Genomic DNA, 15585 nt, shown 5'->3' on the forward strand with positions numbered 1-15585 from the left:
AGAAAATGCAAAAATTCTAAGTTGAAAATTCTATTCACTTGCAACTCCAGAAACTTAGTCAAAGACTCTTGGATTTAAAGACTTAAACAATGCCTCATTCTGTATGGATCAACCTGCCAACGTCCATGTCCTACAGAGAAGCAATTACAGAAGCCAAAACATTTTCCTTCTGCACCCTAATGAGAATTTTGATCCATACTCCCTGAGAAGGAAAATGATAAAGGAAGATGACCAGAGGGCTGTGAACTCCAATTCTACCAGAACCTAAAATGTTTATCACTGGGAATCTTTGTTTTAATACTATCACTGAAAGGGAAGTGAATCTGCAAAATGCCAGAAGTAGTCAGGCACTGTTTAGCTTATCAGAGAGAGTAGAGGGAAAAAGGAAGGACATTCAGAAGTTATAATAGTTGTAGGTGTGACTTAGAAAAGAAGTGAAGGCAAGACCATAGAAGCAATGGGAAGAGGGGGAAAATATGGATATAGTGGTAAATGAAAGATAGAAATAGATCGAGACATAGAGATAGATGTAGATATATAGTAATCCCATATCTGTGACCTTGGGCAAACTATTGAAGTTTCTTCTGGTGGGAGGATGAAAACACAAAATTCTGGTCATGGGAACCTTGTTGAATTATAACCCTATTATCTTAATTTGCAAATCACTATTAAATCTCTAATAAAAATAAAAATTAAAGGGGGGCAGGTGGTAGGGCAACAGGTTAAGCAAACATGGTGCGAAGTGCAAGGACTGGCATAAGGATCCTGGTTCAAGCTCCTGACTCCCCACTTGCAGGGGAGGTAGCTTCACAGATGGTGAAGCAGGTCTGCAGCTGTCTATTTGTCTCTCCCACTCTCTGTCTTCCCCTACTCTCTCGATTTCTCTGACCTATCCAATGACAACAACAACAACAATAACAACAGCAACAAAATAGAAAAAAAATGGCCTCCAGGAGCAATGGATTTGTAACACAGGCACTGTGCCCCAGCGATAACCCTGGAGGCAAAAAATTATTAAATTAATTAAATTTTTAAAAAATGCCCTGTTCCCATTTTGTATAGCTATACTTTCCTATAGGACTGTTTCATTCTCTACCACTAACCACAACAAGTAGTTGTTTCAATCAAAGCAAATGATCTTGTTAGAGAATTCTAGGAAGTGGTTGAAGTGACCCAGGTGGCTTCAATATTGGATGGGGGATGTTTTAGTTAATGAAAACAGTTTAAGGGCATTCTGGATGCAGGGTTATGGAGCAGCAGCAGCTGTGTTGCTTTCCTCTTCCCTCCCTGGTCAACCAGGAATACCAAAGGAGATCACCTGGGACTGCAACCTGGGACCGCAACCCGCCAAATCACTGGTATGGCTCGTGGACAGAGATGAACCTAAGGAGAGACTGAGCAGTTGGTAACAGTCTGGCAGTTTACCAGTTGAGGCATCACCTCCAGTCTGTTTTACCAAGAAAAAGACTGCTGAAGGGAAGAGAGGATGCCCCTAAGACACCAACTGCCAACTCTGAGTCTCCATTGTTACTACCTTCAGAGGCTGTAGCAGCAGGATGGAGGCCCTGTGCTGACATAGGGAGACAGAGAACTGACGAGGCAATTCAGGAAAAGAAAACCTCAGAACTGAGAGAGGGACCTCATAACATACTATATAAAATGATTAAACCAACAAGAAGAAATATTGGAGAAATGAACCGGGACAAGAGACCAGCTAAAAGCCCCCCAAAGGTTGAAGCACAAAATAATGAGGTCAACATCCAAACACTAGTTAAGGAAATAATCACAGGAGTGAGTAAAGAGTTTGAAATAATTGTCATCAGAAATGCAGAAACAACAAATGAGACTCTGGAAGAAAATGCTAATTATCTCAAGATTATTAGAGAGCCGAAAGCTGAAATAGCTGAGCTAAGAACACAACTAGCTGAACAAGCTAAAGCAGTATCAGAACAGAGTAACAAAATAGATGAACTCCAGAAAAAAGTAGAGGGGAGAGAGAATAGAATAAATGAGGCTGAAGGCAGAATTAGCAAGATGGAGGATGAATTAGAGACAACTAAAAAAGAAGTAAGAGATCTCAAAAAGAGATTAAGAGGTACTGAAAATAACAGCATAGAACTATGGGATGACTTCAAAGAAATAATATAGGCATTACTGGCTTAACAGAGAAAAAAGATAGGGAGGGGAAGAAAGCATTCTACAGGACATAAGAAAACACAAATAGAACCTGAACTGGAGTTGGTGTATTGCAACAAAGTAAAAGACTCTGGGGTTTGTGAGGGGAAAGTACAGGTCCAAAAGGATGACAGAGGACCTAATGGGGGTTGTATTGGTATGTGGAAAACTGAGAAATGCTATGCATGTGCAAATTACTGTGTTTACTGTTGAATGTAAAAACATTAATCCCCCAGTAAAGAAAATTTTTTAAAAAGCATGTATTTCTTGGGGACAGAGAGAGGGTGTATGTAAAAAAGAAAAAGAAAAGAGTTTAAGAAGCATCTCCTCTCCCAAATTTTATATATATATATATATATGGCCTGGTGGTTTCACACATGTTTTAATGCACAAGGATCTAGGTTCGAGCCCCCATTCGCTACCTGCAGAGGAAAACTTCACAAATGGTAGAGCACAGCTGCAGGTGTCTCTCTCTGTCTCTCTTCCTTTCTTTTTTTATTTATCATTATCTTTATTTATTGGATACAGACAGCCAGAAATTAAGAGGGAGGGGGTAACAGAGAGGGAGAGAGACAGAAAGACACCTGCAGCTCTGCTTTACCATTCGTAAAGCTTTCCCCCTACAGGTGTGGACAGGGGACTCAAACCCTGGTCCTTGCACATTGTAATACATGCGCTCAACCAGGTGCGTCACCACCCAGCCCATGTCTCTCTTCCTTTCTATCTCCCCCTCCCCTACTGTCTGTCTCTATCAAATAAATAAATAAATAATCTTATGTTTAAAATAAATAAATAAAAAGAAAAGTGAAATCTGAAGCAAATCCTAAAGTACAATAAGAGTATTAAACTATGAGGAATTTGTAAGCCAGTTGTTTTCATTGACTTATCTGAAGTATACAATTAAATTTTATTAAAAATAAAGGTGATAAGTACTTAAACTTCTATATTTTTTAAATGCTTTACTCTACATTACTCCCATGTTTGGGAGGTAACTTAATTTTTTTGTATCACTTTGCTGGAGGTTTGGTAGATTGCAGTATAGTTGTTGGCACATGGGTATAATTTCTCATCTCCTCATGATAGGTATCTGCAAATCACGTTTTTTTTTATTTAAGAAAGGATAAATTAACAAAACCATAGGGTAGGAGGGGTACAACTCCACACAATTCCCACCACCCAATCTCCATATCCCATCCCCTCTCCTGATAGCTTTCCCATTCTCTATCCCTCTGGGAGCATGGACCCAGGGTCGTTGTGGGTTGCAGAAGGTGGAAAGTCTGGCTTCTGTAATTGCTTACCCGCTAAACATGGATGTTGACTCGTCAGTCCATACTCCCAGTCTGCCTCCCTCTTCCCCTAGTAGGGTGGGTCTCTGGGGAAGCTAAGCCCTAGAACACATTGGTGGGGTATTCAGTCCAGGGAAACCTGGCCAGCATCTTGATGGCACCTGGAACCTGGTGGCTGAAAAGAGAGTTAACATACAAAGCCAAACAAATTGTTGAGCAATTATGGACCCAAAGGTTGGAATAGTGGAGAGGAAGTGTTTGAGGGGTACTCACTGCAAACTCTAGTGTACTTCTGCTTTCAGGTATATATTTTGCACTTGTTTATGGATACATGTGAACATACGCTCTCTCTCATAGAACCTGGTCTATATCTAGGTTTTGGGACTTTGTTAGAAAGTGATCCACCTGGGATGGAATTAGAGAATGCTATGAAAGGAAAGTTCTCACCCGAGTAATGAAGCTGAAGGGTTGTCATTCCACACCTGAAGTCTCTGGACACAGTCTAAGCTGAAGCATGTTGAGGTGGCAATCGTTGCGTTGATTAGGTTGCGATTGGCTGATGCAATATTATTTGAAATGGATTGGGAGAGGCATGCAGCAAAGTGGGCCGTGTCCTAAGGTTCCAGGACTGGGGCAAATATAGGCTCTATAGTGGAGATGTGAGGTTCCTGCTGTCTTAGGGTTCAAAAAGACAATCGATAGTTAATGTTATCATCACATTATTTGGTAATTGGGATAACTTTGAAAAGTCCTTTTGTTAGGGTTTGCTGTATAGTACCCAGTATCTTGTAAATAGCTGTGCCACTGGTTGCCTCTAATCTACTTGGTCTAGGCTTTTGAGAGAGTCCGCATATCAAATACACAGCCTATATATTAAGAAGACTCAGTCTGTGTTTTAAAAACTTCGAGACATACAATTAATTTTCCCCCTCTCATATTAATTAACTAGTGATTTATATGACTACACTTTACTAGGAGTATACATAAACACCATTCCCACCACCAAAAGACTGTGTCCCATCTCACCCACCCACCCCCACCCCCCACCAGCCCAGGAAGCTGCATGTCTACCCCTCACCACAGGGTTTTTGCCCTACTTTCAATTTAGTCAGATCCTGCTTTTAGTTTCCCTTTCAGATCTTCTTTCTCAACTTCTGTTGATGAGTGGGATCATTCCATACTCATCTTTATCTTTCTGACTTAGCTCACTTAACATAATTCCTTCTAGCTCTGTCCAAGATGGGTCAGAGAAGGTGGGTTCATAGTTCTTGATAGTTGTATAGTATTCCATTGTGTATATATACCACAGCTTTCTCAGCCACTCATCTGTTGTTGGGCACCTGGGTTGCTTCCAGGTTTTAGCTATTAAGAATTGTGATGCTATGAACATAGGTGTACACCTCTCTTTTTGGTTGGGTGTTATGGAGTCCTTGGGGTATAACCCCAGGAGAGGAATTACTGGATCATATGGAAGGTCCATGTCTAGCCTTCTGAGAGTTTTCCAGACTACTCTCCACAGAGGCTGGACCAATTTACATTCCCACCAGCAATGCAAAAGGGTTCCTCTGTCCCCACGGCCTCTCCAGCATTTGTTGCTGCTGTCCTTTTTGATGTATGCCATTCTTACAGGAGTGAGGTGGTATCTCAGTGTTGCTTTAATTTGCATTTCTCTGACAATCAGTGACCTGGAGCAGTTTTTCATATGTTTGTTACCCTTTTGGATCTCCTCTGAGGTGAATGTTTTGTTCATATCCTGTGTCCATTTTTTGGATGGGGTCATTTGCTTTTTTGGTGGTAAGTTTGCTGAACTCTTTATATATTTTGGTGATTAGTTTCTTGTCTGATGTATGGCATGTGAAGATCTTCTCCCATTCTGTGAGGGGTCTCTTTGTTTGTTTAATAGTTTCTTTGGATGTGCAGAAGCTTTTCAATATGATGTAGTCCCATTGGTTTGTTTCTGCTTTAGTCTTTCTTGCAATTGGGTTTATTTCATCAAAGATGTCCTTGAGGTATAGGTGGGAAAGTGTTTTACCAATGTTTTCCTCTAAGTATTTCATTGTTTCTTGTCTAACATCCATGTCTTTGGTCCATTTGGAGTTGATTTTTGTTTCTGGTGAGATAAAGTGGTTCAATTTCATTCTTCTGCATGTTACAACCCAGTTTTCTCAGCACCATTTATTGAAGAGAGCCTCCTCTTCCATTTAATGCTTTGGACCCCCTTATCAAAGACTAGATGTCCATAGGTGTGGGGCAAATCACTTTTTTATTCCTTTACTAGGGGATTAATTTTTTACATTTGAAAGTGAATATAATAGTTTATACATGTATAACATTTCTCAGTTTTCCACATAGCAATACAACCCCCCACTAGGTCTTCTATCATCCTTTTCCAGGACCTGTACTCTCCCCCCTCCATCCACTCCATAGTTTTTTACTTTGGTGCAATACACCAACTCCAGTTCAGGTTCTACTTGTGTTTTCTCTTCTTATCTTGTTTTTTAACTTCTGCCTGTGAGTGAGATCATCCCATATTCATCCTTCTGTTTCTGACTTATTTCACTTAATATGATTTCTTCAAGCTCCATCCAAGATGGGTTGAAAATGGTGAAATCATTATTTTTAATAGCTGAGTAGTATTTCATTGTGTATATATACCACAACTTGCTCAGCCACTCATCTGTTGTTGGACACCTGGGTTGCTTCCAGGTTTTGGCTATTTGCAAATCACTTTCACCCCTAACTTGGGTCTTTTTTCCACCAGCATGTTCCAGGACCCTAGATCCCCAACCCCACTCTACTCTCCTTCCCCAGAGTCCTTTGCTTTGGTGCAATACATCTAATCGAGTCTAAGTTTTACTTTGTGTTTTCTCTTTCTGTCCCTGTTGTCTAAATTCTGCCTATGAATAAGATCATCCAGTATTCATCCTTCTCTTTTTGCTTTATCTCACTTTAAATGACTCCTTCAAGTTCCATCTAAGATGAGGTGAAAAAGATGACTTTATCATCCCTAACATCATATATATATATATATATATATATATATATATATATATATCATAACTTTCATAGCTACTCATCTTTCTTTGAAGACTTGGGGTGCTTCCAAGTTTGGGCTGTTACAAATTATGTTGCTATGAATATATGTGTGCATAGATCATACAAACATAGGTGTACATAGATACTCTGCATGGGTGTGTTTGTTTCCTTTGCATATAACCCTAAAAGAGGAATTGTGAGGTTATGGGTTGGGTCTATTTCTAGCATTCTGAGTATTCGCCACATTGTTGTCCACAGGGTTGCATCAATTTGCAATCCCACCAACAGTTTAGAAGGATTTCCTTACCCCCACAGAGTTCATTTTTTTATACTGTAGTTGCATGATGTAAATGGGACAGAATTGTGTCCTATGGGACCCTAATGCTATGCCCACTGATAACCTACTGGCAGTTTGAGGTCAGCTACATTAATAAACATTTACCAACACATCAGTATTCCTAACTACAACAATCAAGCCCTAAGAGGGTCTGCTCTTACATCAGAGATGACGTTGGAGGCAAAACAGAACTTGATTAGAAAGTAAATAACATGGTTCAAGAGATGTCTCACCTTATAGATCTCGTATTTTACTATATGAAAGGACCCCTGTTTGAGCCCCCAGTCAACACATGGAAGCACCATCAGAAGGGAAATCTCCACAAACCCTGGAGTAGTACTGGGGTTCCTCTACTCACTCCCCTTCTCTCTTTTACTGTCTTTAATCCTCTATCTGGAGGAAGGAAGGGAGGGAGGGAGACAGGAAGGAAAGGAGGAAGGAGAGAAAGGAAGAGAGAAAGAAAGGAAGGAAGGAAGGAAGGAAGGAAGGAAGGAAGGAAGGAAGGAAGGAAGGAAGGAAGTCAATTGCCTGGAAGGTTTGGAATCATGAAATCCCAAAGTCCTGGCAGAGCAAAAAGTTAAGAAAGTAAATCCCCCAGATGATTGATCAGCCAAAGAGTATAGGGCTTATATATATGAATCCCAGGTTTAGTTCCTGGCACTGCATGTGCTAAAACTAAGTGATGCTCTGGTCTCTCTCACTCTTTTGTTAGTTCTCTCATAACTAGAAAAAGCCCAACAAATTACCTTTTAGACTTGGTGAAAACTCAGAAAAATGAAAACAAATGTCACCAGGATGCTCACTGGGACTCAGAGCCTGCAAGAGTCCACTACTCCCAGAGGCCATTTTCCCCTCTAGATAAAGAGTGATTGACAGAGACATCTAGACAGAAACTGACAGAGAGAGAGAGAGAGAGAGAGAGAGAGAGGGAACAGTACCTCTCCAGCACTCATGAAACCCCTTCCCTCCTTATATGTACTCTCATGAGGTGACCCAGGGCTCAAACCTGAATCCTTGTGTGTGGTGGCTCTGCTTGGTGAGTCACCTGCTGGCTCTGAGAAACAAAAAAAAAAATTAAGAAAGTAAATTCAACAAGTCATTAAATGTAGAAAAGTACCAAACCTAACATTTTTCTTATCCTAATATTCACAATTTTTGACTAGTCAACCTTTCATTTATTGGTACTGAGTGCTCCTACCATCACACTAGGCTTTCTGTATTATGGTGTGCCTGCCCTCAGGGAGACTGGTCCTACTGTGTACCAGAAGAGCACATAGGTAGTTAGAATAGAGATCAATACCGGAGGGAAACAAGGAACATGGGGGCACAAAGAATGCTGATACAGATGACGGACCGTCAACAAAACAAAAACAACACTTGGCCTTGGCTAAATTAAGTTATTTAAGAACCTCCTAGGAAGAGAACATTGAAGCACCAATCTTCCCAAACCTTGAAGAAGCATCAATTATAACCCACACATGATGAATGTACCAATGGCATTGTGTTGGGGAATTGGAAGCATGTTCATTCTGAACAATGACCTTGCTTGTAAGTAGAGCATCTAAGTCATGGAAATGGGCCTATTGCAGGTGATGACTTTTCAGTTTTGCTAGAAGCTCAGTGCTAGTCTACCTAAGAACATCTATCAATATTTCTTCTCATTCACCAAGACTGAAGATGTATGGGTAGGGGGAAGGAGTTTATAAAAAGAAGGGCTGATCTCAGTCTTCATGAGAACAAAGATGAAAGTTTGATAAGACAAAAAGTCTTATCTAGTGTAGAAATTCCTTAAAAATAAAAATACAGGGGAGTCGGGTGGTAGCGGAGTGGGTTAAGCTCAGGTGGCGCTAAGCTCAAGGACCGACTAAGGATCCTGGTTCGAGCCCCTGGCTACCCACCTGCAGGGGAGTCACTTCACAAGCTGTGAAGCAGGTCTGCAGGTGTCTTTCTCTCCCCCTCTCTGTCTTCCCCTCCTCTCTCCATTTCTGTCTGTCCTATCCAACAACGACATCATCAATAACAACAACAATAACTACAACAACAATAAAAAACAACAAGGGCAACAAAAAGGAAAATAAATAAATAAATATTTTTGAAAAAATAATGAATAAATAAAAACAGACGCCAGGCGGTAGCACAGCGGGTTAAGCTCAGGTGGTACAAAGCGCAAGGACCGGCATAAGGATCCCGGTTCGAGCCCCTGGCTCCCCACCTGCAGGGGAGTCACTTCACAGGCGGTGAAGCTGGCCTGCAGGTGTCTGTCTTTCTCTCCCTCTCTCTGTCTTCCCCTCCTCTCTCTATTTCTCTCTGTCCTATCTAACAACAATGACATCAATAACAAAGAAATAATAACTACAACAATAAAACAACAAGGGTAACAAAAGGGAAAAAATAAATATTAAAAAATAATAATAAAATAAAAAATAAAAATAGAGGGGTCAGGAGAGTGGTGCACCTGTTTAAGTGCACACAGTACCATGCTCAAGGATTCGGGTTCAAGGCTCCGCTCCCTACCTGCAGGGAGAACAGTGGTGAAGCAGGTTTGTAGGTGTCTATCTTTCTCTCTCCCTCTCTATATCCTCCCCCTCTCAATTTCTTTCTGTCTTATCAAATGAATAAATAGGGGAAAAGGGGGGAAATGGCTGCTGGGAGGGATGGGTTCATAGTGCCAGCACTGAGCCCTAGAGATAACCCAGATGGTAACAAAATAATAATGATAATGATGATTAATAAAAATAATAGAAATTACATGTGTTCCAATAACACCTCTCATAGGCATGTATTCAAAGAATATAAAAACATGAATTCAAAAGGATATATGCACATTGATGTTCACAGCATTGTTATCCACAATAGCCAAAACATGTAATTAGCCTAAATGTCTATTGATGCTTGACTAGATTAAGAAGCTATGGCATATATATAACCACTCAGTGGACTATCACTTGTCAGTTAACAAGATGGAATTGTGCCTCTTGGGACAAGTTCAGGGTGATTATTCTGAGGGAAAATAAGTAAGGAAGTGAAAGACAATTACCAAAAGGCTGCAGTCATATATGGAATCTAAATAATGAAAGCAAATGAACTGGGGGAGGAAGGTAGGACAAATGTAACTCTTAGTCTTGGTAGAAACTCTGGAAGTGACTGGAGTGAAAGAAGAGAGAGAGATGGAATGAGTAGAGAAGAATCTTTTTGATAGTGACAGTACACTAGAACTTCGGTGGTATGTATAATAAGTCTTATGCACAAACAGAGATGTAGGACTATACCCTGAAATTCTATCATATTGCAAACCAATGATATTTTTAAGTTATACTCAGGTGACATCATATTTCATTTCCATCTGAAATACAGTGATTTCTGAGATGTTTCACAGCTAAGACAAATAAAGTGATAAGAAAGTGGAGGAAAAGGATGGGAAACATAGCTACTTGGTTGCTGAAATTTTCAGTTTCTCTCTAAGACTGAGCCTGGAACTCTACAATGGTTATTAAATTCTCATACAATTCCTGGGGGGAAAAATGACTGTAATATCAGGCAACTGAGAAGTAAATTGAAAAGACATTATTAGAAATAAGTGTCTACATGTGGCAATTTGCAGTCTCTTTGCTTGAAAGAAGAGATTCCATCATCTGTAGTCATTGCTTTCGAAAGTGCTAAACTGAATCCTATATTTCTTTGTGTTAAATTGAAGTCTGTAGTTATCAAGATTCTGACAAGTTGAGTTATTGGCTATTTTCAAGGCCCATGCAAAGAGCTGCCCATTAATGATATTCACTGTATACATTGATAGAAGAGAATTATTTAGAGTTATCAGATGTGTTATTACAACTTATCCTGTATGCCATATAGAAGATATTTTTGACTTAAGGGGAAAAATGATGTTTGTTGGGAGTTGACAAATGATAATACCATTGCTGACAATAAAGGGGGGGAAATGTACCAATGTAATTCTACAATAACATATAAGTTGCCTCTCTCTCTTGTGTTTGTTTTTGGACATGATTTGCCATGCTCATCCCATATATAAAAAAATAGGAGTTGAAATTCGAAAAGGAGAGGGGAAAAACAATCTGTCTCCAATGTTAACTTGTTGTGTGAAACTAAACACCAAGAAAGAAAAAAAAACCAATTTCTTTAATTTCATACTGAAAAATTTCACAATCAGTCTAGCAATGTATCATGTGCCTTTAAGGGAAAAATGTTTTTATAAGTTCTGATTTTAAATGTAAAATAGGAACTGTACAGGGACAAATACAGAGTAACTACTATAAGGTAAGGAAAGCCTAGTTAGACAAATAATAAACTTATTTTCAAGGATGTGATTGCATACATAAACAGTTCTCAAACCTTTATTATTCTCACAGGTTCACTACAGACCATTTGGGACACACTCCAGATATGATGATAGTTAACTTCCGGGAGACGTGGTTTATGGAGTAGCCATGATTCTATCTCTGGTCTCCCCAAAAGAACATGCCACCTCCCAGATGCCAAGTTACAGATGCTACCATGACTCCATCCCGACTTCTCTGGGCAGACAGCCTCACCAATGTGTCTTGGACCCTCACATCTCCAGAGCTCTGGTCCACTAGGGAAAGAGAGAAACAGGTATGGATTGACCTATCAACACCATGCTCAGCAGAGAAGCAATTACAGAACTCCTACCTTCTGCTCCCCCCAAAACAACCTTGATCCATCCTCCCAGCAGGGGAAAAGTGACAGGATGAAGATAACAGGACTCTGAACTCCAGCTCCATCAGCACCCAGAGAGAGAGAAGGAAAAGGAAAGGGACATATGGAGGTATTTATGTTGTCATGAGTGGCTTGGAGAGGAAGAGAGGAGTGAATCAGAAAAATGGGGGGGCACCTATGTATAAATGTGGACAGATAGTTGTAGAGATGATGGTTGACCCATGTCTACAACCTTAGGGGAACTGTGGTGGATTGCAGTGGAAAGAGTGAAGATTCAAAAATCTGGTGGTGGAAATGGTATAGATTCAAACCCCTGTCGACATGTAATTCGGTAATATAAAAATAAATAAATAATTTTAAAAAGAGAGAGAAAGTGATCCTTAAAGAACCCAGCTGTTTACAAGACAAGGAAAGAGGAAGTGCCTGGACTTAGTATTTAATAAACTAAAAACTAAACACCAAAGAAGCACAACCAAGGAAGGCAGGGAGGTTGTACACCTAGTAGAGTGCACAAGTTCCCATAGTTAGGACACAGGTTTGAGCTGCTGGTCCTCATGTGCAAGGAGGAAACTTCACTAGTGGTGAAGCAAAGTTTGCAGGTGACTTTCTCTTTCCCTCTCTATCTCCCCTTTTCCTGTCAATATCTCTCTGTCCTATCAAATAAAAATGAAAAGAGGGGGGTGGGGTAGGGAGGCCTCCAGGAGCAGCAGAATTGTGCAGATACTGAGCCCTAGAAATAACCCTGGTGATAATAAAAAGAAGGAGGAGGAGAAAGAGAGAGAGAAAGAAAGGAAGACTTTGTATGCAGCTTGAAAAAGAAAAACCCCTTCTCTTTAGTACCAGAAGTCTAAGGCAGAAAGAAATTCCTGGGGTGTTTTGTTATTAGAATGAGATTAACAGGTAGTTAATTTCATCTAGTTAGGAAATAGAAAGAGAGAGCAAGAGAGAGAGAGAGAGAGATCTTAGATCAGGGTTGTGCTGGGTCAATAATGTAAATTTTTCTTTGTGTTACATTTTCCTTCTGTTTTATTCAATTCCACCATAAAATAATTTCACCACACAGCATGGCTTCAACTGTTCTCTAGGCAATTAGTGGAAGCACTGCCCTTGCTTTCAATATAGCAATGAAGGAGAGAGCAGTATCCCTGTCTGCAGAGGTCATCAAAAGAACCCCTAAGGGCTGGGTAACAGGAAGAAGATTTTGCAGGGTAGCACTGAAACTGATTTGGTATATGTTTTTCCTATTCTGAAGCCTAAGTGAAACTAAGATGCTAAGTACAGAAGTAGCCCCTAGAGCAGATCCACTGAGCACCTGCTGGACTCAGGCTGAGGGGCCAGATGCCATCTGAAATGTTGCCAGCCACTTGAGGGGCTTGAAGGAGGTGGGTAGGGGGAGTGGGAAACTAATGCTGGCTGGTTCTTAAAGCTTCTGCCTAGAAGAGACACATGATTTATTTGTACAAAGCAAGTTCTGCACGCAGAGGAAGACAGGGCAGAGGAAGAATTTGTGTGTTCTGCCTGTTGATTCCCACAAACTTGTGCATTCCCCCAGAGAAGACCATATTATTTCAAATGAGTAACTGATCATCAAATTTAAATGAAAAAAAATTACTGGATAGATTGACTGCTAGCCTTTAAGTTAAAAAAAAAAAAAAGGCAGTAGGAGTGGTGGCACACCTGGTTGAGTGTATATGTTACAAGGCAGAAAGATCTGGGTTCGAGCTTCCAACCCCCACCTGCAGGGGGGAAAGCTTTGCAAGTGATAAAACAGTGCTACAGGTGTCTCTCTGTCTCTCTCCTTCTCTATATTCCCCCTTCCCTCTCGATTTCTGTCTATCTGTATCAATACAAAAGGTAATAAAAAATAGAAACATTTCTCTGGGGAGGGTTTGGTTGTAGGTAGAGATATAATGAGAGACAGAAGAATAGTGGAGAATGGTGTCTGAGAGGTGGCTAAGTAAAAAAGAGAAGTGCATGCTTTCCATGGTTTCAACCTCTGGGAACACATGGCAGTACCATAAACAGTATCAAGGGCAAAAATGGTGGAACTTACTGTGGAGAGTTTCTCTCTATCTTTGCCTTTCTCTAAATATGGAATTTTAAAAAATGGGCCAGAGGAGTAGGTAATCAGTCTCACACAATCACACATGCACATGGCCCTGGATTCATTCCCCAGTACTACATGAAGAAGAAGGGGAAGGGGAAAGAGAAGGAGAAGGAGAAAGAGAAGAAGGAGGAGGAGGAGGAGGAGGAGGAGAATAGGAAGAAGGAGGAGGAGAAGAAGAAGGAGAAAAAGGAGAAAAGAAAAGAAGGAAGAGGGACAGAGAGGGGTAGAGAAAGAGGAGGAGGAAGGAGAGGGTGGAAGGAGGAAGAGTAGTCAGAGTAGCAGAAGGGACAGGAAGAAAATAAAATAGATAATGGATGAGGTATAAGAAGAAAATAGAGAAATCAGATAAATGAGGGTGAATCATGACTGTGAGGTTTGGGCTTCCTTACCCTCACGACTTGGTACGACTTTCAGCTCCTTCAGTTTTCTACCATCATTCATTTCACTAGATCCTAACTACTTAACTGAAAGAAGAAAAACCCCTGGGAAAGAAGAGGCAGGGGAAGGAGGAAAAAGGTGTAAGCAAGTCAAAGATTTTTAATGTGGTCAATCAAAGAAAGACAACTAGGGGAGGGGGTGTAGAGAAGGAACATTAAGAAGCAAAGGAGATAGAACCCACTCCTTGAATCTGATTTCCTAAACTGCTTAAGGAGGGGAAGGAGTTGCAAGCTGAATCTGCTATCCTGTTTCAAAACCACAAAGGATCCGCTAGAGTATGCCAGGGTCTGCCACAGGGCAGCCCACAAAAATGCTTGCTGGTCCAAAGATCAGCTTTTCTTCCTTGCTGCACTTACTCACTTCCCTGGGAAGAAGCCTTCCAGTTGTGAACTGGCTGTCCCATAATAAACACAGTGGGGCAGGGCGGGGGAAGGGGGAGTCTGTGTGTCACGATTTGAGGGCGGACCTGTTCTGGCAGCCCAGCTAGCTGGCCAGCTTCCTGAGTCTAATGCCTTTCCACTAATCCTAAATCTCACAATGTCGTTCTAGTTCTACACAGCTGCAGGCTGTGTGGAATATGCTGAGCCTGCTGGAACAAGAGAGAATAACTATATTCTAGAGAAAATCTTGTTTTGACCCATGAGACATCACTTCTTCGTTTGTTTGTTTTAAATCCTTTGCAGCTCCACAAACCTGGTGCTAAAAATAATTTCCTAATGTAACCAGAGCTGCTGTCAGTAGCACTTTACTAGTGGAGATTAGCTGGCATCTCTATGAAATGGCAGGCTGTCTTTTCTATTGAAATCTTCTGTAAAGAGTCTCTTGGAAGTGACGGTTCCTATGCCTGAGAAACTAGTAGCAAACTGCTTCCTGAAATGCCTTTGGACTTGAAATGGCAGGAGTTTGCCCTCTTCATAGTAGACTCTATTCCTCATGTTTCCTTGTCTTAATTGTGGGACTGTGGAAGAAGACGGATAAGAAACAGAAGTATTTCTTTTTTTAAATTTTTTATTTAAGAAAGGATTAATGAACAAAAACATAAGGTAGGAGGGGTACAACTCCACACAATTCCCACCACCCAATCCCCATAACCCACCCTCTCCCATGGTAGTTTTCCCATTCTCTAGCCCTCTGGGAGCATGGACCCAGGGTCGTTGAGGGTTGCAGAAGGTAGAAGGTCTGGCTTCGAAACAGAAGTATTTCTAAATAGAATCCACTCATTGTGACTAAGCAAGAACCTTTAGCATACAGCCGAGGATTTAGAGCATTTTCAGTGTTAGGTAAATCACTCCTCTTTTTCTGAAATGAATACCCCACCCTTTACTTCTTTATCTTCAAGTTTATTATTTCCTCAGATGTCGTATTTTCCACAAGACAGCCACAAACCTCATCAACACCTTTGTGTATAAAATAAAAGCTAGGGGGCTGAGCAGTAGCACAGCGGGTTAAGCACGCATGGCGCAAAGCGCAAGGACCAGAATAAGAATCCCGGTTCGAGCCCCCAGCTCCTC

The 15585-nt window shown here is 40.8% G+C and overlaps 1 protein-coding gene across 1 annotated transcript in view; it reads left to right on the forward strand.

Moving 5' to 3' along the window:
* Positions 1-11892, forward strand: part of SH3BGRL2 (SH3 domain binding glutamate rich protein like 2) — a 228691-nt gene extending 216799 nt beyond the window's left edge. Inside the window, exon 4 of the mRNA XM_060205424.1 lies at positions 11202-11892. Coding sequence (XP_060061407.1) covers positions 11202-11249 — 48 coding nt within the window. The 3' untranslated portion in view covers positions 11250-11892. The remainder of the gene's footprint in view (positions 1-11201) is intronic.
* Positions 11893-15585: the final 3693 nt, after the last annotated feature.

Source organism: Erinaceus europaeus, chromosome 13 (assembly GCF_950295315.1).
Source record: "Erinaceus europaeus chromosome 13, mEriEur2.1, whole genome shotgun sequence".
In the NCBI taxonomy this organism is placed as follows: Eukaryota; Metazoa; Chordata; class Mammalia; order Eulipotyphla; family Erinaceidae; genus Erinaceus; species Erinaceus europaeus.